The sequence below is a fragment of the Echiichthys vipera genome (assembly GCF_963691815.1).
Source record: "Echiichthys vipera genome assembly, chromosome: 13".
NCBI lineage: Eukaryota > Metazoa > Chordata > Actinopteri > Perciformes > Trachinidae > Echiichthys > Echiichthys vipera.
The window spans coordinates 28,033,596-28,059,763 of record NC_139838.1 but is presented as its reverse complement, the minus strand read 5'-3'; the positions used below and the strand labels follow the sequence as shown (position 1 = coordinate 28,059,763).

General features: G+C 45.9%; 1 protein-coding gene across 1 annotated transcript in view; it reads right to left on the bottom strand.

Moving 5' to 3' along the window:
* The window catches only part of tmem65 (transmembrane protein 65), a 30,567-nt gene extending 8,287 nt beyond the window's left edge, over positions 1–22,280 (bottom strand). The window contains exon 1 of the mRNA XM_083925302.1: positions 21,735–22,280. Within this exon, the coding sequence (XP_083781428.1) occupies positions 21,735–21,999 (265 nt within the window). The 5' untranslated portion in view covers positions 22,000–22,280. The remainder of the gene's footprint in view (positions 1–21,734) is intronic.
* Positions 22,281–26,168: the final 3,888 nt, after the last annotated feature.

Sequence of the window (26,168 nt, the reverse complement as noted above, 5' to 3'; positions counted from 1 at the left end):
CCCCGTGCTTTAGGGTCCTTGTCCCCCCCTCCAGGCCCGTTTGTACTCACACTACCTGGGCCTCGGAGAATGCTTCTTGCTGCCTATACGTCATCACGCCGTAACACGTCACACGCATTGATGACGTCATGGCGATGCGTGGCTTTGTTTCCAGATCTTTCCGTAGACCTCGGAGTTTTTGTGCGTCTTGTCGACTGTTTTTGAATCTTTTCATCGACCAAATCTGCAGTAAACACTCCACCTCCGCATCACACCAACGTGAACCTTCACCGCCATTGTTTGAAATGTCCGCGCATGGTCCCTCCTTCTTTTTTCTATGTCCCAACAGGCGCACAGGAAACGACCTCAGAACCGCCGTAGGCCTCGTGCTCGTACACGTACATATGCAAACGTGCTTTACTAAAGCCCACCTCTCCCAAACGGGCCGTGGACGGCAGGCGTGCCACTCCTAGAAGCGGTAAGGTTGCACTCACACTGGTCAAAGGAACCAGAATTTACCCGTGAAACGTCCTGGGGCACGGTACGGGTGGACAGTGGGAGTGCGCCCTGAAAGACCGACAGGACGGATCCAAGACGCTAGTTAGCCAGTTAGCACATGAACAACACCACCCCGTGTTAAAAGAACAAATTCTATTTACAAACAACGGCGAACTGTTCCTGATAAACATCTCAGTGTTTCCTCAGCGGGGGGGGGAGGACAACGAGAAATAGATTATTAACTGAAAGCTCCCGGATTAATAAGCATTTACAAATTAGTCTTGTGATGCCAGGTTACAAATGTACCAACCCATTAAGAAGAAGAAGAATTCCTTTATTAGGAATGACCCACCAGTCCTACTCCATTCATGGTCCACACAGGGACTTGAACCAGCAACCCTCCGGTTCCCAGCCCAGTCACCTATGGACTGAGCTACTACCGCCCCCACATGACGGGACTTGTCGTTTCAGTTTGAAGTTGTGCTCCGTAAGATTTGAGATATCTTGTTTCTAGCGGCCTCTGTGGCGGTAAGACCTAACTGCAGGAGAGCCTGTTCTAACAGAGCCTCCATCTTGTCACGTCAATATGTGTCGTGGATATTATTTATATTTTAATTTTTAGCTCTTTTTACACTTTATTGAAACACAGAACACCTTTAAGATGTTGACCTTTAATTACAGCACCTCACTGCCACTCTTTAAATGCCAGAAGACTTAAAAGATTAAGTGCCTCAACAACCACAAAAATATATATTTTGTTATGAACATGAATAAATATAAAGACTCCTGGTTTCTCCTTATTTTACACGTCTGTATCAACCATTCGCTCCTCGTTCCTGACTCTGAGATGATCTTTAAATCTTAATTTTGCTCTTTTTAGACTGTATTTTAAACAGGGAACTTCTTCTGGGAGCTGTTTCGTGTTGATAAATTTTCTTATTTTTCTTAATAAAGCAAACAGATTTGTAGAAAAACGTGTATTTCTCAAAGTAAGATGTTGAAAATAAGTATCGTTTTGGAAACTCGGGTGTTGTTTCGGCACCTTTGTTCACTGAAGTTGAACTTTTTCAGCTTGAGACTTGAGTCCGAGCCTCTGCAGCAGCGATGCCACGGTGCGAACACAGCGGCCTCATTAAGAAGAAAGACGAGGCTGCATTTCTTTTTTTACCCTGATCCGTCTGAACGTCGCCTCGGAGCAGAGTGCTTCCAACATGGCTGCCTGAAAGTTACGGCCCTCTATAACTCAGCAAACAGAAACCACTGCAGGGTTCGCAAACTTTCCAAGACACCCGAGAAGAAGTTACGGCGGGCCTTAAGAGATCTACTTTCCTGTCTGCTAAAAACAAATACGATAAAAAGTGAACAACACCAAATACAAAGACAAAGCCACGCATTGCGATGAAAAGATTCAAAAACAGTCGACAAGACGCACAAAAACGCCGAGGTCTACGGAAAGATCTGGAAACAAAGCCACGCATCGCCATGACGTCATCAATGCGTGTGACGTGTTACGGCGTGATGACGTATAAGCAGCAAGAAGCATTCTCCGAGGCCCAGGTAGTGTGAGTACAAACGGGCCTGGAGGGGGGGACAAGGACCCTAAAGCACGGGGCACAGTGTGAGTGCGCCCTTATGGTGCCAAATCATAACAGCAGTTATCTCATGACACTTTACAGAGTAGGTAAAGACCACACTCTGTGACTTATTCATGATTTACAGAGACCCAACAATTCCCCCGTAGAGTACGGTGGCGTTGAAAACCTTCACTATAACAGACAGGAACGTCAGACAGACCCAGCTCTGTGGAGGACGCACATCTGTCTGCACAAGAGAACCCTTTCGCTGTGAGGCGACAGTGCTGACCACTGGTCGGTAAAGTAGTAACAGTAAAGGACGAGTTTCCCGTTGCACCCGGAGCTTGGATCATTGAAAGGGGGAGATATTCCTGTCGGGGTTTGGACGGAGCCGTCGACTCCTGAAATAGACTCTGACCTTTTCCAGCGCTCCTGTGCGGTCAGCGAGGTGCGACTCCGTCTACGGTTTACTTTGTAAGACGACTCTAAAAGCACACAGTTGTCTATGAGCTCGTGGCGTTTTTCTTTTGGTAGGAAAGTTGGCGAAACTTATATATAAATAAACGGCGGACGCACGAGGCGGTCGAAAAGTGAAGAACTCAGCAGATTAATGTTTTGCTATAATTTGACCTTTTGCTCTAATTGGTCCCATAATGCACTCTGCTCCAGTGACCCGTTCCTCTGGAGTCACAACAACTCCAGACTCCAGCTTCTCCTCTTCTCTCTGAACCAATTAAAGTGCAACGCTCTTATTCTGATGCAGAACTGCACCTTTAGACCAATAAACTATAAAATTTGTAGCCATAGAGGCACCATCAGGGGTGTGTCTCGCTGTGTCGTAGCTGCTCATCATTGATCATGTTTTCCACCATAATTATCATCATTTCTATATTTTGTCACCTTAGCTGTGCTTGTTCCTGCTGTTCTGCTGTTTTAACTGCCAAAACACATGAGTCATATTCACATTACTGTAGATATTATTATAGTTACTGGAAGTGTGTCCGTCTCTGTCCATCTGTCTGTCTTTTCTCTCTCTCTCTCTCCTTCTCTTCCTCTCTCCGGTGCAGACAGATGTGCGTCCTCCACAGAGCTGGGTCTGTCTGACGTTCCTGTCTGTTATAGTGAAGGTTTTCGTCTCCACCGTACTCTACGGGGGAATTGTTGGGTCTCTGTAAATCATAAATAAGTCACAGAGTGTGGTCTTTACCTACTCTGTAAAGTGTCCTGAGATAACTTCGGTTATGATTTGACACTGTACACGCCCGTGTTCGGTTCATTGTTGACTCTAATGTGTCCTGTGATAGACTGGCGTCCTGTCCAGGGTGGACCCCGCCTCACGCCCGATGTCAGCTGGGATCGGCTCCAGCCTCCCGTGACTCCGACAGGGACAAGAGGATGAAGATGGATGAATGAATGATGAATTGAATTGTAACTAGAGAATGATTTCCATCAATTGTTTGGTCTATAAAACATTAGAAAACAGTCAAATATCCTCTGCACAAGGTAAAGTGCAAACAGTTACGCAGTCTAGGGCTTTTATTGTGAAAGGATTGGACACGGTATGTGCTGGTTGAAGGGAGTAAACTCTATAACCACAGAGAAAAATAAAAAGACTTAAAGAAACACAGGAGGAGAGGAGGAAACAAGGAGACAAGGAGGTGAAACAAGGAGACAAGGAGGTGAAACAAGGAGAGTCTGTATTGGACCCTGTATGTGCTGGTTGAAGGGAGTAAACTCTGACGTTGGAGCCTCTGTGCTGTATAAATCTGTATGTACGGGTGAAATCTCAGAAAACTCGACCTTGTTCCTAAAAAAAACACTGTGTAATAAAGCGTTAAGTCCCGGGTGTGTAAAAGCTTTTAAGATGAAAAACTCTTTCATTTGCTCCCAAAGTCCCCGCTCTCTGAACGAGTTTATCTCTATGGAAGGAACAAAAAAACACTTCTTGTCTACAAATCAAAGCCTCGTCCGGAGCTCGACTCTCTGATCCGACGCTTCCTTCCTCTTCCCGACAGAAAACTCGATGAGTAACAAGGCAACAAATCCCACCGCGCTCAGCGAGCAGCATCACCTAGCAACGGCGTTCATCCAGGAAGTGACAGTGGAAGCTTAGAGGAAATGTTGGGATTTACAACTTTGCTCTTCATTCATTTTTTTAAATCAACGGGACGGCACTCGAGCATCGATATCAAGCACTTTCACGACCACAGCAGTGGTTTTAGGTTCATTGATGACTCTAAATCACCCGTAGGTGTGAATGGTTGTCTGTCTCTGTTCGTCTCTATGTGTCCTGTGATAGACTGGCGTCCTGTCCAGGGTGGACCCCGCCTCACGCCCGATGTCAGCTGGGATCGGCTCCAGCCCCCCGCGACCCTGACAGGGACAAGAGGCTGAAGATGAATGAATGGAGTCAGAACATAAAGGAAAAGAGAGGGATTGGACAAACGAATGGCAACTGCTAGAGGTGAAAGGCAGAAGATAAGCCAAATCTATTTTTATGATCAAACTGCAAACATAAGTCCGATCATAACTTCAGTGGGACGGCTCTGTGGCACCAGCGGTGACGTTGGAAATCGATTGAAATGACCTTTCAATTTCAAAATCAAAATCAAAAGCAGGATCCTCAATTTAAATACATTATTTTCGACCCTACGGCGTTACTGCAGTGACCTGGAAACCCGAGAAATCTGCCAAACAGATAGGTCCGGCCCCTCTCCCACGCGGACGGATTTACAGCGGACCAATCATAACCGTTTATCTCTGGTGGGGCGGGTTTAAGACGATGGGTCTGTTCTCAGGCTAAAGGAACAGACGCTACAGTGGAGGCTGGGGTTACGTTCTGCATCCATTAGATGGAGCTGCTCTAAAGGGAACGTCAACACAACAGTCAGGGGAGGTCGTCTTGTTGCTTCCTCCACTTCGGCACCATTGATTGGTTCATGTTCAACTCTCTGGCTGCTGCTCTATTCCTGTGTTCTACTGCGTGACTAATGGCCTTGAGTGTAAACTCTGCGTCGTAAGCGTGTCTCTTAACAGGAGCCATTTTGGGCTCTTTACACAAACACACACATGGAAATGAAACGGCACGCTTCACGCAGTCGTATATCTCAACATGCACCGCGCGTTACTTCTTCTACGGGGAAAATAGAGTCGGCGGCTGCTCACCGTAGTTGGAGACCTGTTGTGGCTCAATATTGGTCCATATATAAGGAGCACCGGGTTATAAGGAGCACTGTCGGCTTTTGAGACATTTGAAGGTTTTTAGGTGCAACTTATAGTGCGGAAAATACGGTACTATGTTGTTATTCAGCTGAGGTTGGGCGTATCACACATACAGTAAATATTACACCATTAACAGGTCTCTGGAAACGTCAGCTGTATTAATGACGGTGTGTTACTCGTCTCCAAAGTCGATTCATAAATGAACCTCATCTTTCACATCACACTCGTGCGTTCTGGATCTATATTTCCCCCCCACAACATGAAATCCACTGAGAGTCCCGTCAAATTTGATTGAGTTTAACAAAGCAGCCTTTTCTTTACTGATTTCTCAAGAGATGACCGTACGTTCGCAAAGGTCATCTTAATTTAGCTTCATATAAATTATTGTTTGGGGGAAGAAAACACAAGAAAACGGCTAATTATTTCATTTAAAGCTAATCCTGTAATTACAACGAGTGTGGTGTTTTGGAGAAATGCATCTTTAGTTCAGATCGATGCAGAAAAAGCTGAATCTAAATGAGGTTTGCTGAGTGTTGCATCATTGTGCAGCTGCGGCATTTCATTAAGACCCTTACACGCGTAAACCAAAACAAATGCAGGACGCCTCACTCTTCACTCGCTCTCTGGAAGTGTCTTTACCGAGACATTTTATCAGTTTATTGTGATTTTGTGACATTTTTGAGAGTATAGTGATGCAGAAATGCAGAGTACTTATAATGCACTACAGTGTGAGAGCTGTTGCTGGATAAAGGGTTGTGTTTTCTCCTGGGAGAGTGAACTTTCACCCAGTTAACAGATGATTATGGGAAATCTGAAGGTAAATGCTCAGGCTTTCAAAATATACGACAACTGTTAATGTTCAACGGACCGTAGAAAAGACTTTGCTCATGAGGACACAGAACACGCTGAGACTCTGACATGAAGTGTAATGTACGTTCTCCTCTATGAGCAAGAATAAAAAATAAGGGCACACTCACACTGTCCATCCGTACCGTGCCCGAGCACGTTTCATGGCTAAAGTCTGGTTCATTTGACCAGTGTGAGTGCAACCGTACCGCGTCTAGGTGCGTCCACGGCCCGTTTGGGAGAGGTGGGCTTTAGTAAAGCACGTTTGCACGTGTACGAGCACGAGCGTGCGCACGTGTACGAGCACGAGCGTGCGCACGTGTACGAGCACGAGCGTGCGCACGTGTACGAGCACGAGGCCTACGGCGGTTCTGAGGTCATTTCCTGTGCGCCTGTTGGGACGTAGAAAAAAGAAGGAGGGACCATGCGCGGACATTTCAAACAATGGCGGTGAAAGGTTCACATTGGTGTGATGCGGAGGTGGAGTGTTTACTGCAGATTTGGTCGATGAAAAGATTCAAAAACAGTCGACAAGACGCACAAAAACTCCGAGGTCTACGGAAAGATCTGGAAACAAAGCCACGCATCGCCATGACGTCATCAATGCGTGTGACGTGTTACGGCGTGATGACGTATAGGCAGCAAGAAGCATTCTCCGAGGCCCAGGTAGTGTGAGTACAAACGGGCCTGGAGGGGGGGACAAGGACCCTAAAGCACGGGGCACGGGACGGAGGCACAGTGGGAGAGCGCCCTAAGAGAACGGACCCTGACAGATGAGCTACGTCTATTTTTTTTCAGTGTATGTTGTGATTGTATAAAGCTGAGCCGGACTCAGAAGTCGTAAAACGTGACCCTGTTATATTATTATTAATATTAATTGAGTGTAATTGTTGTTTTAGATGGTTTATATATTTATATTTGTGTAATTTATTATTTACAGCTCATAATTTGTTGACTATTTGTTGGTTTCATTTATCCTTTTATGTCTTTTATGTCCAGGACGCTTTGTTTGTTTACCTTTTCTTTGTTGTTCTCATTACTGCCACGTGTTCAAACTGTTGGATTTTGTCGTAAAAATGCAAAAACAAGTGACCCTGTACGCAGGATGAGCCTTTCCTCCAGCAGCGCGCTCACACCAGCTTCATAACGGAGTTTTCTTTTCTGGTGTGTAACGAGAGTCGCAGCCTCACAGAGCCGCAGCCTCAAAGAGCCGCAGCCTCACGGAGCCGCAGCCTCACGGAGCCGCAGCCTCACGGAGCCGCAGCCTCACGGAGCCGCAGCCTCACGGAGCCGCAGCCTCACGGAGCCGCAGCCTCACGGAGCCGCAGCCTCACGGAGCCGCAGCCTCAAAGAGCCGCAGCCTCACAGAGCCGCAGCCTCACAGAGCCGCAGCCTCAAAGAGCCGCAGCCTCACAGAGCCGCAGCCTCACGGAGTCGCAGCCTCACGGAGTCGCAGCCTCAAAGAGTCGCAGCCTCACGGAGTCGCAGCCTCAAAGAGCCGCAGCCTCACGGAGCCGCAGCCTCACAGAGCCGCAGCCTCACAGAGCCGCAGCCTCAAAGAGCCGCAGCCTCACAGAGCCGCAGGAGTGGCTGTTGACTTTTCATCTCGTCGTAAAAAAAGAATATTAATTTCAAATACGCGGCTGAAACTTTTAGGGGCCACACGGTGCGAATGACCCATTTTCCCCCTCTCAGAGTTTGAGCACAAAGACTGTGACTCTTGGGAAAACGTGTCCAGGAATAAACCTGGCTGACGCAGGCAGAGCTGGATATCAATGCACAATCTGCCGATAGCAGCAGATCTGGAGTCTGATGAGTGAATGCAGAAGAAGAAGAAGAGTTGCAGCTCTCACACTGACAGCAGTGTGAGTGAGATTCAATCAAACGTAAGCTCACTCTGTCTGCGGCTGTGTTTACGTATAATTACACATGAGCAGATGCTGCGTCGTCTGTTTGCTGCTGCAACATGCACACCTGACACACACACACACACCTGACACACACACACACACTGCAGCCTACACACCTGACAAACACACACACACACACTGCAGCCTACACACCTGACGAACACACACACTGCAGCCTACACACCTGACAAACACACACACTGCAACCTACACACCTGACAAACACACACACACTGCACCCTACATACCTGACACATACACACACTGCACCCTACAGACCTGACAAACACACACACTGAAGCATACACACTTGACACACACACTGCACCCTACACATCTGACAAACACACACTGCAGCCTACACGCACGCACGCACGCACGCACGCACACACTACGGTTGCACTACGGTTGCACTCACACTGGTCAAAGGTACGGTACGGAGGGACAGTGGGAGTGCGCCCTTAGTTAAATGCCTGTCGCCTCAACTCCTCTCTCCTTCGGTCTCTTCCTCGCCTCGAGGAAAGGAACTGAGGACGGACTGACTGAGAAATGAGACGAGAGGTAAATTCCTGTTTGTGGCCACTGCTGAGACATGACTCTTTAAATATTTGGACATGAATCTTTAAAAATGAGCCCAAATAAACAGAAAAAAGGCTAAAAACAATGAGAAAAAAGTGTCATTATCACAAATGGAAACCCAGAAACCTGCATGTTTCTTCAATCAACATGAAAAACGCTCCGAGGACAAACCTGTGCAGCGTCTGTGTCGACAGAATTCAGAACAAATACAGAAACAGCCGCTGACGAGGAGCTTCAGGCGACAACAACAAATGTCAGACTGAACAATAAAGTGGGAACAAATCCGCAAATACAGTCAGATCACCAGGCTGCAACTCAACCGTTCTTTATCATTTTAGTTTCTCACCTTTGTGGAAATGAAACCATTTACTTCACGAGGCAGTGAAGGACTGTGCCACACACACACACACACGCACGCACGCACGCACGCACGCACGCACGCACGCACGCACGCACGCACGCACGCAGCAGGAGGGTAAATTAGCACCACCAGCCAAAAGCGTCGTCTCATCTCCCGGCCAGACGAGCAGCTCATCCACCATCAGTCGGACGTTTCTTTATATTAAATATCTAAAACTCTCGGTGCCGAACCTTCATGTGGAGTCGAACTAATTGGCAGCGTCGCTTTTGGCACCTACGCTTTTAAAGAGCACCCAGCGCGGCTTTCACTCTACTGTGTAATTAGTTTTCACGCACACTTTACACGTCAGACCTCGGGACGTCAGGTCCTTCAGTTCAGACGAGCTCGGAGTGAGACGGAAATATTATTCAGTGTGATTCAATCAGCCGCTGGAGATGAGGCTGGAATCCATTTATATGTTACAAATTCTTATGATACTGCTTTTAAAATGGAGTTTTTCCACCAAACAACCATTTACAATTAAACTAAAAATACAACTGTATGTGGACAACGAGCAGTGCACCCATGTTTGGCTGCTTATCGTTCAAAAAGACCTTTAATCTGCTGCTCAGAGGGCGGAAACTAACAGTTATATCTCCTCCTTTTACACTTTTCCAAACTCTTCATACTTGTGCAGGAACGCTGACATTTCCATTGTGTTCAGAGCTCCATTTGCCGAGAGCCTCTGCAGACAGGCAGCGGGGAGAGCACGACAGATAGATGTGTGCTGCACATCACAAAGGACATGGAGTGGAGATGCTGCCAGGAGGCAAAGCCGTCGTCAGAAATGTGACTTTCAGTTTTCCGTGCTTCAAACACGAAGCGGTTATCAGACTTCAGCTCTGCCCGACAGTCGTAATTGGTTTGACACGTGGCTCAGTGGACTCACAGGCGATGAGGCTAACGTAACAGAGCCAAACAGACGACGGGAGAGGTCAACTGTTGACCGACTGGATTTGTCAGTGACAAATAATTAAACTGCAACCTGATTCATGCTTCACACAGCACAAGTAGTTTTTATCACCAAGCAGTAAAGTTGATCACCTCGTTAAAGAGTTGGACGTGTGCAGACCACTTGACTTCTTGTTTAAATACATTTTTTTAGTTTTTAGTTAAGTTAAAATGTCCATCGTCTAGTTTTTAAAGTCATCTCATCTTCAGCCTCTTATCCGGGGTCAGGTCTCAGGGGCAGCAGCTCCAGCAGGGGACCCCAAACTTCCCTTTCCCGGGCCACATTAACCAGTTCTAACTGGGGGATCCTGAGGCGTTCCCAGGCCAGTGTGGAGATCTAATCTCTCCACCTGGTCCTGGGTCTTCCCCGAGGCCTCCTCCCAGCTGGACGTGCCTGGAACACTTCCCCAGGGAGGCGCCCAGGGTTCATCCTTACCAGATGATCCTGAACCACCTCAACTGGCTCCTTTCAACACAAAGGAGCAGCGGCTCTACTCCGAGTTCCTCACGGATGCTGAACTTCTCCCCCTCTCTCTAAGGGAGACTCCAGACCCCCTCCTGAGAAAACCTACCGCTTGTACCCGCGACCTTGTTCTTTGGGTCCTGACCTGGACCTGGTTCTTTGGGTCCTGACCCAGCTTTCATGACCACAGGTGAGGGTAGGAACCAAGACTGTCCGGTAAATCCAGAGCTTTGCCTTCTAGTTTTTAAGGTGCCAGATCTTTTTGGATTGTGCTAAACCGCCAACTGTGGTGAGGAACACTTCCTGTGGCTTCTTCACAGTTAAAAAGCCACACCATCTTTCACCAGCTTAATGCTTTTAATCTGAAGCAACAGGAAGTAGGAGATGTTGGGCTTGCGTTAGCAGTATCACTGTGGGTTTAAAGACAGTAAACAGGAAACAGTGAGGCTGTTAGCAATGGGACAAAACGCATCTCTTCCTGGGAATCCCTCGTGTTTATCAAAAGACTTAAAAACTACTACATAAAAATAATTACTCAGTGCAAATACACCGAATATCTATTGAAGAAAACGGCAACATAAAATTGTTTTGATTTAGGGATGCACAATTTACTTTAAATCACCAAAAAGTCAGAATTCGGGCAAACAACTTTCAAAACGCTTGTTTTCTAAATGGGGTTCGGATCAAGCGGGGCTATGCTAACGTTGTTGCTGCTTCATCAACACACCGGACGTCCTTTGCAGACATGTAGAGCCACTTCCTTGTTTACTTTTATCCGAGAAAGCTTTTCCTTTCTCATCGGGCCTCTGTACAAATATAAGGTTTATTGAATAGTAATAACTGGACTGAATTTGAATTGTGTCACACCAGGTAATTTGCGAGAAACACACTATAATGTCTAAAGTATTGTGTTAGTATTGTGTTAGTATTTTGTTTTGCAGTCTCTCCACCGCTCTCTCTCTTTACCTGTTTATATTATCACCAGCTTTAAGACGATGAAGCATCTCAATCTCCCTGCATGAGGCGGCACTTTGCACTCATCTGAAAGTGATGTTGCGCTGCCATCGACCATGGCAGACTCCGGCGCTGATTTAAGGAGGCAGCTCAAGTTCTGAAGTGAAGGACTTATTCATGTGTCGGGGGAACAGCACCTATCCTTTAATCTTACGAGCGCCTTCAAAGCTCTTCCTCGACGGGTATTTCATCCGTCTCCAGTCTCAGAGGAAATAACTGCACCCATCCGTGCCCCTCTGCCTCACTCCCACGGCTCTAGATGAGATCGACAAGTTCTTGAGGTGTGTGTGAACAGCAGAGAGTGTACCGAGTGGATGATTGCGAGCACACACTGTGCCGTGTGTGGCTGCAGGATTTACTGTCGCCATTATAGGTGCAAGGAGAATGAACGGCTGTCTGAGTCTCTACGCTGACGGGGGCAGGGACAATGGAGTCGATGAGGCTGTGCAAAGCACTCTCCCAAGTACTCAGAATCTAAATTCGTTATCACTTATTAAGTCTGAATCATCACAAATCCTTAACCGAATGTAATGAGGTTCAGGGCGCACTCCCACTGTGCCTCCAGGCCCGTTTGTACTCACACTACCTGGGCCTCGGAGAATGCTTCTTGCTGCCTATACGTCATCACGCCGTAACACCTCTGAGTTTTTGTGCGTCTTGTCGACTGTTTTTGAATCTTTTCATCGACCAAATCTGCAGTAAACACTCCACCTCCGCATCACACCAACGTGAACCTTTCACCGCCATTGTTTTAAATGTCCGCGCATGGTCCCTCCTTCTTTTTTCTACGTCCCAACAGGCGCACAGGAAATGACCTCAGAACCGCCGTAGGCCTCGTGCTCGTACATGTGCGCACGCTCGTGCTCGTACACGTGCAAACGTGCTCTACAAAAGCCCACCTCTCTCAGACGGGCCGTGGACGGCAAGCGTGCCGCTCCTAGACGTGGTACGGTTGCACTCACACTGGTCAAACGAACTAGACTTTAGCCGTTGGGCGCGGTACGGATGGACAGTGTGAGTGCGCCCTTAGTGTTGAGATCTGTCACCAATAAATCGAATTGGTTTCAAAGACCAGCTCACTCCCGTGACCCCCCGAGGTAAACTGGTTTTACATGCAAATACTCTGAAAATCATCCATTTTATTGTGAAGGTTTTCCCTGAGTTGAACAGGCTCTTGTTTTGGGAGATTTCCCAGGACGCTCTCTTCCTCAGATCTCTGCACTCCTGATTCGGCAGCTGATTTTACTATTTCAGTCCTAAGATGAGTCACTCCGCATGAAAGAGGAATAAACTCTTCAGCATGAACCAAAACCAAACAGAAAATACCCTCATGACTCAGAACCTACGTAGGCCTCGTTCTCGTGCTCGTACATGTGCAAACCTGCTTTACAAAAGCCCACTTCTCCCAAACGGGCCGTGGACGGCAAGCGTACCTAGGAGCAGTACGGTTGCACTCACACTGATCAAACGAACTAGACTTTAGCCGTTGGGCACGGTACGGAAGGACAGTGTGAGTGCGACCTTAGTCTTCTCTCTTTCTATACGTCTAGTACCATGTCTTCATCTATTGGTAGTGTGCAGTTCTTCACTCACAGAACAAGTCTATCGCCATCAAACTTGTAGCTGATGGTTGTTGTAATGCTGCACTCAACAGGATTTGTATGCAAACAAACGATGGGAGTCTCCTAATCCCACTAATTCATTCCCAGTAGATTTGTTTTCAGTTGAACTGAATGAATTCATTATTGTCGCCGGTCTGAATTGTTCTCCGCACACAGAGACGTCAGACCTGAAACCTGAAAAGGGCAAACTTGAAAAGAAGAATCCATTAAATCTGTTAATCATTTCCACTCCAAACACTGAGTATCCAGCTCACTGAATGATTATTCCATCAGCACAGGGGCCAAGGAGAACTCATTTAGGTCTACTTCTATGATGGGACTTATGTATTATGCGGCTGGTATCATCATGGACTGTATATACTGTAATAGATGGACGTAGCTGCGGGTTTGTGGACTGCTGCGTTAACATTGAGTTTAGCATTTTTGCCATCAGCAAACCAGATGTAACCATAGTGCTAAGTCAGTGTCATTACAACGGTGCTGTGCTAAGCTAAGCGCTAAAGAGAGAAACTGCTGATTTTCAACCCGCTGACACAAGTCAGACCTGTCAATCACAAGGTAGCCCCGCCCTATAGCACCCCCCGCCTCATCGTCTTCTTTCTCTCTAAGTCGAGGTTCAATATTCAAGGTTATCTTTATTCTCTCACTACAGTAAATCTGCTTCACAGCCACAATTCACATTAAAGCAGGAGTCAAAGACACAAAAGCACAACAATGGGACCATCCTTGACTAAATTAACATATTCACAGTGTCGACCCTTTCAGTCACTTTGAGACGCCACACTCGGAAAACTGGATATCCGTCTTCTTCAACAAGTCCCGGCTCATTTGGGAGATAAACTAAATCAGTTTGACTCAGGACCACCAGCGTTTATACCATCTGTCATGTGAGTTCAATGTGTGGGCGACACATTTAATGAATATATTTTATATCTTCTGCTGCTCGGCTCATTCCCCGGGTGTCAACATTTATTAGACGGCTTTCTGTGGGACACTTTCCCCAGACAACAGATCTTTCCATTGTTATTCGCCACTTTGTTTTACTGCAAATGTCAAACGCTAACCCTGAGTTTTGGTTTCGATAAAATGCTTTTAAACCCCAGACTCTATAAGATGAGATAGAGCTTTATTAGTCTCACAGCGGGGACATCTGCAGTGTCACATCAGCAAATAACCAAGCATCAAACAGCACGTACCCACTAAGCTTTGAAAATATAATCGGCACAGATCCACGTTCAGCAACAGTCTCAGCTGATTCGTGAGTCGTCCTCACACATTCTGCTGCTGCACTCAAACGTATGCTTATATAGGAGGCATCCTCTGAGCTACAAACCATCAATTTAAGAGTTTTATCCCTGGAAAAGCCACATTTTCAATTTCAGAAGCCAATATTAATGTTTCACTCTCGTGGCTGCAGATAACCATGACAACCCGCCTGTTTTAGGTCGTTGATATATGAGACTGTGGCATTAATCCACTCCACCTGCATGCTGTGCATTCAACTACTGTTGAATATACGGGATTATATGAGAATTAATGGGATTAGACTGGAGGATGTTGGGGTGATTTATACTGACTGTATTTACCTTTTCATACACAGACAGAAATATAAACATTTTGGATTATCATAAGAGGATGTGCATGCAAACATCTGTGAAACTTTTTTTATTTGACATTTTACTCCATCTGTTTGTAGAACTTCAACAACTCTGTTCAGGATGTGAAATCAAATGAAAGCCTTTAGTCAAAAATCATCTGTGCATGTGATGGAAGAATGCACAGAGCGAGCTTAAATGGAGTGGAAGAGACCCCAAAATGTTCCTGTTAATTCGATTAAATGGAAAGTTTCCAACTCGTTTGCACGAAAGAAAAGGTAAAAACTCCCCAAATTCCCAAACTTCTACCTCCAATGGAAAGTTTCCATAACTTTCCACACTTTTGCAACACGAAATATCCGGTAATTTAAGCTAACATTCGTGTGAGGTACCAATTTAACGTTAACCACTAAATGGTTGGGATGCACCGATCGACCGAACATCAGGACATTAACTAGCATCTACCACGAACATCAGGACATTAACTATCATCTACCACGAACATCAGGACATTAACTATCATCTACCACGAACATCAGGACATTAACTATCATCTACCACGAACATCGATATCGGCCGAACATCAGGACATTAACTAGCATCTACCACGAACATCAGGACATTAACTAGCATCTACCACGAACATCAGGACATTAACTAGCATCTACCACGAACATCAGGACATTAACTAGAATCTACCACGAACATCAGGACATTAACTAGAATCTACCACGAACATCAGGACATTAACTAGAATCTACCACGTACATCAGGACATTAACTAGAATCTACCACGAACATCAGGACATTAACTAGAATCTACCACGAACATCAGGACATTAACTAGCATCTACCACGAACATCGGGACATTAACTAGCATCTACCACAAACATCGATATTGGGCGATATTTTGCAGAGGCCAATGTTCGTCTGCTGTGTTGCATCAATTTTGTGCTGCTAAACGTGAGCAAGAATGTGAATGTCTGTTTCCCTGGCAACAAAATAAACAACAACAACAACAGAATAAGTATCTGCAAGCAGCTAAACTATTTTAAACGCGGGTATCTGCCCAGAATGTCACAGTCAGTGCCTCCCTACTGAACGGAGCTCGTTAAAAAGCAGTGTCGTCACAGCCATTTACTCTCCTGTCGAACTGAAACACAAACACGGGCAGATTCACACTTTTGCTTTCGAAAATTGGACTCTGTGGGACACCCTGTCCAGCTGGAACAGGTCAAGCGTTCTCATATAATTTAATATAATTCATATCACAGAATATGGATGACATGATGGTACAGCTCAGGGGGTCAGTGGTAAAAATAGTGCTGATACTGCGTTAAACTACATTTTTATCATCCCTCTTTTCAGGAGTCAGGAATCGCTCTGACGGCGTTCAGCTGCATGATACGACTGGTTCAGGAGGAGCTTGTGAGGCTGGTGTGGCCTCACGAAACTCATTTAAAATCACTTTCTATGCTTCAAAGAACCCGGAGCTCCAGCCGATACTGCACATCAATACCTCCTCCTATCTTCAAAGCCACTCCACAGCCAAGTCACAGCTTTCTGAGCTCACTGGACTCTCACTGTTACCTGAGGGGAAATAAAGCCTGTGAATGTTCTCATTCGTCCAGGTCATCGTTATCCTCAAAAGCCCCAACGACGGTCGTTCAGACTCAATAGAGCACTAACGAAGTCCAGACCAACCGCCCACCAACGACTGCCACTCTAACGAAGGGCGTTGGCTCTTGGAGCACAAAGGGTTTCAGTGACATCATCGGCCTGTGAGAGGTTAAATACCTGGATCTCACACCAGTTAGTTGGACCAGTCCCAGCCTGGTCCTGGTCCTGGTCCTGGTCCTTGTCCTGGTCCAGTCCCAGCCTGGTCCTGGTCAAATGCGTACATGAACTGATGAAGCCTCTTGGATGAGAGGTGAAACGTCTTCCTAGACAAATAACCAAGTCCAGTTGCTTTTGACTGAAATTGCTTTGATGAGGGGAAATAAAGTGACTGAATGTTTCTGAGAGCTAAAGATCTTCTTAACAAACCGACAGACGACCCTAAACATGTGATTCAGTTATACTGTTATGCAGATATGGATGCATTTGATCATAAAGCCAATGCGCAGCTCAGTTTTTCATGTGTAAAGACGCTTTTACAGTCAGTTTACAGCCAAAACGAGGGGAAAGAGGACGAACGAATGCTAATCAGAAATAATACTTTTCCCCTGGTGGTTTGTCCGACTCTACCGTCCTTTCCACTCGTCAATAGCCAATTCAATTATACGAAACCCGAGCTGCTCTCTGGAGCGTCATTAGTGAGAACAATGTGTTAGCTGTGTAGCATTTCAGACAAATTACCGCTGAGAGTAAACAAACTGTTACCGCTCAATGCTGCGGATATAGACATTTAGACATCTGAGAACGTACAGAGACAGTGTGAGTGTCGACCAAACAAACTCTGAATGTGGAGGGACATTGTTACGGTTTCAACCAGGGGCGTCAAACTGATCCAGTGAAGGTTCGCTGTGGCTGCAGGTTTTCATTCCAACCAATGATCAACACACCTGACTCGACTTATTTAATCACCTGAACTGTCATGGTGAAGAGGATGTGCTGCAGGTCAAAGCAGCATCAGAACGGGGAAGAACGGTGATTTACGTGACTTTGAACGTGGCGTGGTTGTTGCTCTGATCTATTGGGATCTTCACGCACAACCATCTCTAGGGTTTTTATAGAGAACGCTCCGGAAAAGAGGAAAGATCCAGTGTGCGGAAGTGTGGGCGGAAATGTTGACGCCAGAGGTCAGAGGAGAACGGACTAACTGGTTGGAGCTGATAGAAAGACAACAGGGACTCAAATCTCCACTGGTTCCAACAGAGGAACGCAGGAGAGCATCTGTGAACACACAACACCACCTACCTTCTACAGACAGGGACCAGCAGCAGAAGACACACTGACACTTTATTAAGCAGCCTAATAAAGTGTATACCACACTTGTGAGAAAGGCCTTTACAAAATGTCATAGGATCACAACGCAACCTCTATTTTCCACGTTCCCTGTGAGCTTCTGGAGCTAATGTCTGAAGAGGTAATGTTTTAATGAGCCTGCAGCTCGGCGCGGTGTCACCCTAACTCGGTGGATGCTTCCGTTCTCTCTCCGTTCTTCTTCGGTACTCAGCTCATTAGTAGTTGAGGCGAGGAGAGCGTGTTGTGGAGGCTCTGAGCTGTGGACGGTCGCTTATTAACGAGGATTTTCAGAGTCATGCTCATTCAGAATTTGCAGACGCTTAATTAATATGACAGTGCTGCAGAAAGAGGGGGGGGGGGGGGCTGCTGCACCGGCCCACTGAAAAACACACCACATGCTCCCAACCACTATTTATTTACTTTAGAGTTAGAGATAAAGGGTAAAGGGCAGAGCAAAATATAAATGCTTTTATATTATACAATATTTCTCTGCTGCTTTCGTTGTACTTCTAAAAAGATGTTCTGTACTTGTAAAGAAAAAGTGACACAAGTAAAAGTGTCTGTCATAGTTAATGTTGGGGCGCACTCACACTGTCCACCCGTACCGTGCCCAAGTACGTTTCACAGCTAAAGTCTGGTTCCTTTGACCAGTGTGAGTGCAACCGTACCGCGTCTAGGAGTGGTACGTTTGCCGGCCACGGCCCGTCTGAGAGAGGTGGACTTTTGTAAAGCACGTTTGCACATGTACGAGCACGAGCGTGCGCACGTGTACGAGCACGAGGCCTACGGCGGTTCTGAGGTCATTTCCTGTGCGCCTGTTGGGACGTAGAAAAAAGAAGGAGGGACCATGCGCGGACATTTCAAACAATGGCGGTCAAAGGTTCACGTTGGTGTGATGCGGAGGTGGAGTGTTTACTGCAGATTTGGTCGATGAAAAGATTCAAAAACAGTCGACAAGACGCACAAAAACTCCGAGGTCTACGGAAAGATCTGGAAACAAAGCCACGCATCGCCATGACGTCATCAATGCGTGTGACGTGTTACGGCGTGATGACGTATAGGCAGCAAGAAGCATTCTCCGAGGCCCAGGTAGTGTGAGTACAAACGGGCCTGGAGGGGGGCACAAGGACCCTAAAGCACGGGGCACGGGACGGAGGCACAGTGGGAGGGCGCCCTCAGGGATCCTGCGAGTAAATAATGAGAATAATAAAGTGTGACATACAGAGGGGAAATTAGTTGTTTGGGTCAAACTCTCTCTAGAGGAGCTTAGCGCTCTCGGCTCCCGCGCTGACATTAACCGTTTTTACCAGATAATTAAAGAAATCAACAGAAACACATTTTTGTGACCTTTCAAACGTTCAGGGAGACGATCTGGAGCCTCCCTGGGGTGATTACCGTCGCTGAGCCTGTAAATAACATGAGCCCGTGCAGAGAAAATACTTTCATAACAAAGACGTTGAATGAATGACTCAGGTTTCCACACTCCTCAGCAGCTCACGTGCCGTGCAGAGAGCGTGGGCGACACGTGCTCTTACACAACAGGCGCTCTGAAGAATCTGGCCAACGCCCGGGCGTGGAGCTCAAGTTATGCGTGGATTCTTTCTCTTCGTTTTGCTTGAAACTGCAGGTTATTCAGTGCTGCGAATACCATCATGAATCCATTTTTAGTCAATTACAAGAGGAGTAAAATGCTGCTGTACTCACACTACCTGGGCCTCGGAGAATGCTTCTTGCTGCCTATACGTCATCACGCCGTAACACGTCACACGCATTGATGACGTCATGGCGATGCGTGGCTTTGTTTCCAGATCTTTCCGTAGACCTCGGAGTTTTTGTGCGTCTTGTCGACTGTTTATGAATCTTTTCACCGACCAAATCTGCAGTAAACACTCCACCTCCGCATCACACCAACGTGAACCTTTCACCGCCATTGTTTGAAATGTCCGCGCATGGTCCCTCCTTCTTTTTTCTACGTCCCAACAGGCGCACAGGAAATGACCTCAGAACCGCCGTAGGCCTCGTACACGTGCGCACGCTCGTGCTCGTACACGTGCAAACATGCTTTACTAAAGCCCACCTCTCCCAAACGGGCCGTGGACGGCAAGCGTGCCGCTCCTAGACGTGGTACGGTTGCACTCACACTGGTCAAAGGAACCAGACTTTAGGCCTGAAACCTGTTTGGGCACGGTCCGGATGGACAGTGGGAGTGCGCCGTAAGATCTGACACCAATAAATCAAATTGGTGTCAAAGTCCAGCTCACTTGCTGTGGGCCGCTCGCCGTAAAAACACACTGTGACCCCCCGAGGTTAACTGTTAACTGGATTAAAAATGAATACAAACACTCTGAAAATCATTAATTTTATTGTGAAGGTTTCCCCCTGAGTTGAACAGGCTCTTGTTTTGGGAGATTTCCCAGGACGCTCTCTTCCTCAGATCTCCTGATTCGGCAGCTGATTTGACTATTTCCGTCCTAAGATGAGTCACTCGGCTTCAGCATGAACCAAAACCAAACAGAAAATACCCTCATGACTCACAAGAGGAACTCAAACCGCACGCAGTGATAAGAATGAGCACGGACCTCATGCTTTATCTAATGTGTCTGTTTGTTTATGTTACATGTTTAATGTTTGATGTGATGTTGGAACCTGTATAATAATAATAAATAATAATAATAAAAAGGACGGATTATTAATGCTCATGTTTATGTCACAACAGAATACGATGCTTGGAGCGATGTTATTATTTGTAGATTTGAAGTTGTCACCTGTGTTTTAAATTAACTCTGAGCATCAACAGAACTGGATATTTCATAGTTTAGATACGCACTGGTCTTTGCTGCATACACACACCTGCCCACCTGCACACACACACCTGCACGCACACCTGCATACACACACACACACACACACACACACACACACACACACACACACACACACACACACACACACACACACACACACACACACACACACACACACACACACACACACACACACACACACACACACACACACACACACACACACACACCTGCATACACACACACACACACACACCTGCACACACCTGCACACACCTGCACACACACACACACACACACACACACACACACACACACACACACACACACACACACACACACACACACACACACACACACACACACACACACACACACACACACACACACACACACACACACACACACACACACACACCTGCTTCATGTACATAAAAGCACCCACCTACATCATAATTGTCTTTGTGGTCGTTTTTTTATCCCTACAGTGATTTTTTTGTCTCTTTGTGGTGATTTTAAACCCATTTTTAGTTGTTTGTTTGTCTTTCTAATTGTTTAGCATCTTTTTGTGGTGGTTTTGCATATTTTGTTGGTGGTTTTGCATCTATTTTTAGTCATTTAACATTGCTATGTCGTCGTTTTGTTTCTCTCTGTGGTCATTTTACATCTATTTTTTTAAATTTTGCATGTTTGTCATCGTTTTTTGTCTCTATGGTTGTTTTGTGTCTATTTTCAGTCATTTAGCGTCACTTTGTGATCATTTTGCATCCTTAGAGGCATTGTGTCTTTTTCCATTCATTTTGAGTCATTTTGCATCTTTTTGTGATTGTTTTGCATCTATTTCTAGTCCATTTGCATTTGTTTTGGTGGGTCTGCATCCATTCATATGAATTATACTTTTCTATGTCGTCGTTCTTCTTTGTCTCTTTGTGATTGTTTTGTGTCTATTCTCAGTCATTCACCTTGTCTCTGTGGTAGTTCTGCATCCTTATAGTCACCTTTTGAGTCTTTATGGTCATTTTACATTCATTTTGAGTCATTTTTCATCTATTTTTATGCAATTTACTTTTCTATGTCATAGTTCTTTCTCTCTCCGTGGTTGTTTTGTGTCTATTTTCAGTCATCCACCATCTCTTTGTCGTTGTTTTGTGTCTATTTTCAGTCATCCACCATGTCTCCGTGGTAGTTCTGCATGCTAATGATCATTTTTGCCCCTCTGTGGTGATGTTGAGCCGGTGTCTGTGACTTCTCATCCCGCCTCGGGCTCATTGAAGTCAAGTCCCCTTTGACCCGTTCATGTGTGCCTCACCTTGAGCGATGGCTATGGACTCGAAGCTCTGCAGCTCCCGCAGTAAACACGTCCTCTCCGTCGCTTGGAGGCGGTAGATGAAGTCTTTGGCTCTCACGGGGGAGTTCAGCGGCTCCCTCGGCTCGTTCCTCCCGTGTGTGCCCATCCAGCAGCCCGGCGTGTGTCGCCCTGTCCCCGGCAGTCTCACCGGCTGTGCCCGGCTCAGTCCTGACGGTAACCTCGGCACCACCGGTCGGAGAGCTCCCCGTAGACAAACCGTGAGCATCGTGAAGTAAATAAGTCAATAAAATGTATAAACTTTGTTATTTTGACGCTTTTTTCAGCGCCGAGGCTCCGTCGTCGTCTCCCCCGCGACAGCGACGCTCCGCTCGGGCAGAAGTTGCGGCTCGTTCCGGTGCTAACGGCTGAAATATTCAAACCCCGGTGAGTAACGGACGGACCGTTGGTGTTCCCCGGTTCCCTCTGAAGCTCCGTTTAACCGCGGAGCAGCCGAACATGTCGTCTCTTCGTCGGTCTCATGGTGTTTCGGCTCCCGGCGGCGAAGAGTTGAATCCCAAACTTCGAGCTGAAGCCGAAGAAGAAGAAGAGCTCAACTGTCAAGGCGAGCTTCCGGCGGCGGCTTTCAAAATAAGAGAGGAAACTTCCGGTCATAACTAACATGTGCATCTATATTTTTTTATAGTCTGTGATCTACATGCACGCGCAGAGAGGAATAAAATAAAGTATAAATGCAGTTTTTTCTGTAGTAAATATCAGCCTGTGTGTGTAAATGTAAAAAAAAGCTGTTTTTAAATAAATATATGTGCAGATTTGCTGCTCATGGGGGAATTGTTGTGGCTCTGTAGTTCATGGATTAGTCACAGTGTGGTCTTGACCCTCTCTGAGTGTCCTGAGACACTTTTGTTATGATTTATCACTGTAAATTAAAACATTAATTTAATTATATAAGTAAAGTGAGAAGCAGAAGGAAGTCTGTGAAAGACTACGATCAAATATAAACTGCCGGTTAAATAATAATAGAAACAATAATTGTAATAATTCTAGAATAGAAACAATTATGTAAATTAAATATTTAATTCTAGTTAGTAATTCAAATATGTTGCTGTGATTATAAATGAAAATATAAAACAAGACATAAAGCAGGCTAAATATGGGAATACTAGATAATAATAATAATGATAATAATAATAATAAATAATAATAATAATAAGAAAAAGTATGATGATGATAACAGTAAAAATAATAATATCCGTAATAATGATAATAATAATAAATAATATTAATAACAGTAAGAATAATAATGGTTATAATAATCATGAATATGGTTATTAATCAATTAATATTTAAAATAAATAATAATAAATAAATGTATATAGCACATTCATTCTCTCACATTTAGTTCATTGTTTGAATTATTTTATGCTTTATTTTGATTTGATTGATGTTTTTATGCTTATTGTCACTCTGATCTTTTCCCACCTTTGGATTGAAACAATTATTTCCTTCGGGTTGCCTGTTTTAGTCACGTGTGTGTGTCTGCGTGTGTGTGTGTGTGTGACACTATTATCTGTGATGACCCCTGAAAGTTCAGCCTGTTCTCACAGATTTTGACTGAGGTTTGAGTTTCTGTTCAGAACATAAAGAATAATTAGTTCCAGTCTAAACGAGTTGTTTCAGATCCATTTAACATAATAAAATAAGTTTGTTACTGCGGCTCGACTGAGAAACCTCCAGACTCTGGACTCAGAGCGTGGCAATGGGGCCATCTGCTGGTCCACACACTGAACCCCGTCCTCCTGTGTGTGTGTGTGTGTGTGTGTGTGAAGTGTGTGTGTGTGTTAAATTCAGCAGCTTCCTCTGATTCAAAAGTGACGTTGGTGATATTTGAGAGACAGTCCAGAGGTACATATCAAAGATGATTTTATTTACATAAATCTCTTTTTAAAACAAAAGGCAAAATGAAACAGCTTTCACCTTTTCACAACGATGGAAACCAACCGTCCTTCATCACGACACGCCTCAAAAAGCACAGCTTTCCAATCGAACCAGAGGCGTCGCTCTCTCTCGTTGTCGCCATCATCATAATCGACGACGACGACGGCGTCACGGATTCACTGCGGCTCGTTTCCTGCCACCGGTTAATTACAACAGTAATGATCGCGGGTTCAAACCCTTAAGACGTTCAGGCTGCGGAAGTCTAAACAGCGTAACACTGGGGGGAGTTGTGCTCCAAAGCGTCTCAATACAGATTCAGAGCGGAGACCTCTCCCAGAACATTCTCCGGGTCGTTCTTTCCTTCCAGTAGTTTACGAGTTTCAGATCAGTGTCTGCGGATGTAGCTGAACATGATAAATACCGCAGATCGATCGACACGACTGCGTCTTTTCTCACCCGCGGTGATCGAACCGCGTTACGTCCCGTGAAGACATCGAGGCTTTGGACAGAGAAGAGGAACCGGCGTCGATTTCCGGGGCTTTTCCGCAGCTCCTCGACATTTTGAAGTGATTTCGTTATTAAAAATACTCTTCGAGCGCCGCGGAGGGACCCTGAGACCAGAAGCACAGTTTGAGCCTTCACAGCGGAGAGCGCTACGGTCCGTACCAGTGATTACAAACAGAAAAAGGTGCATTTAGCGAATGACGTGACCCCCCGTGCTCTCCGTAGACCCAGACCAGTGACCCGCACGCAAATCAAGTGGCAACTCCTCTCTAGACTTTGCGAGCAGCCGTCATCTCACCCTGTTTTTTGGAACACCGGCGCGAAACTAAACACTGATTCGTGTGAAGGGGAATACGGAAATCTGCGTTAGCGACAGAAAAAGTGGCGTGAAAACAAACTCTTCTCTTGTCCTAAGGGGAGAAATTGTGCACGTTTGTTTTATTTTATGTACAATAACGTACACGAATGTGAGCGAGGTCGCACAAGAGACCAGTAGTAAGTAATGAGAGAGGTATATCAGCGATTACAGTAGCAAGTCACGCTTTGTTTTGTTTTCCGAAGAGTCTCACACACACACACACACTCACACACACACACCTCTCAGCTTTGCTCTGGTCGGCAGGAGACGGCGTCGCTCTCCCGCCTTCGCTCTCTCTCTCCCCGGACACGTTCGCGAATACTCCGCTGAAGTTATTCATTCATTCATCTTTGAGAAGGACAGGTACGTCGAACACGTGAGACACAAACTGGAGCAGCGTTCGATCTGCGAGTCAGGATTTGAGAGCGCTGCGTTTCTCCAGTGGACCGCTAATCGATGTTTCGCCGCGAGCCTCGAGTTTCTATTCGAGTCTTAAAGCGAGTTTTTTGCAAATTGAGAAAATTCAAAACAGATGTGGAGCGACTAAAGCCGGTCGTACATTGGCGTCGCAGGCTCCACGCGGCTGCGATGCTCGAGGAAACCGCGGAAGAAGAAGTCGAGGGTTGAGAACCCGAAACTAAACTAAAGTCACTTCGTTCATCTCAAGAAATCTACGAGAGAAAAAAGCAGAGAGGTCTTCAGGAGTTTGACTCCATTTTCCCTTCATGTCAGAAAGTTTCGTTCATGTTTCGGAGACGAAGACGAGCTCATGAGAAGACGCCGACAGGAAACAGCTGATCAGACGTGGGAGTCCAAGTTTAACTCCGACGCAAAATCATCCCATGGTCTGTTTCTGCACTTACATTCATCAAATAAGCTGCTGTGGATAAACTATTAGGAGAGATGCTAACAGCCGGACGTGGCTAACAGTGATTAGCTCGGGGCAGCACGGTGAAGGCATTCAAAGGTCTTCTTTAACCACTAATGCTGCTGAAAATAACAGCAAACCTCTGCAGCAGCATGAGAAGAGTCCCTACACACACAACAAAGCACCAATGGGCTCCTTCCTTTGGGATTGACTTTGGTAATCCACTGTAATGGACTTTACTATGAGAGGAGCTGGTGCAGGGGCCAGTAGGTAAGTCTTTAAAACACTCTTTTAATAAACTCTGGCTTCACTAACTACGCTGTTGCTGCTTTGTTTTGTGTGTAGGGACTCTTCTCATGCTGCTGCAGAGGTTTGCTGTTATTTTCAGCAGCATTAGTGGTTAAAAAAGACCTTTGAATGCCTTCACCGTGCTGCCCCGAGCTAACCACTGTTAGCTGTTGTTTGTAAGTGCTGAAAAAGACCATGGGATGATTTTGCACCGGACTTTAAACGTTTGCTTCGTCACATCTGAGGAAGTTTCATCACATTTCAGCTCCTCTAATGCGAATCATCAAAACAAAGCAGCCCCCTCCCCCGGAGGCTGTTAACCAATCATTTTTGGCAGAATTAAAAAAGCTGGAGAAAGTAATGGCAGCAGGTTTCAAACTGTTGTTGCTTCTTTTTTTTTTAACGAACTCTTAAATCCTGACTTTCAGATTAAAAGCTCGAGTTTGTCGAGTGGCTCCACAGTTTCGTCGTTCATACGCGA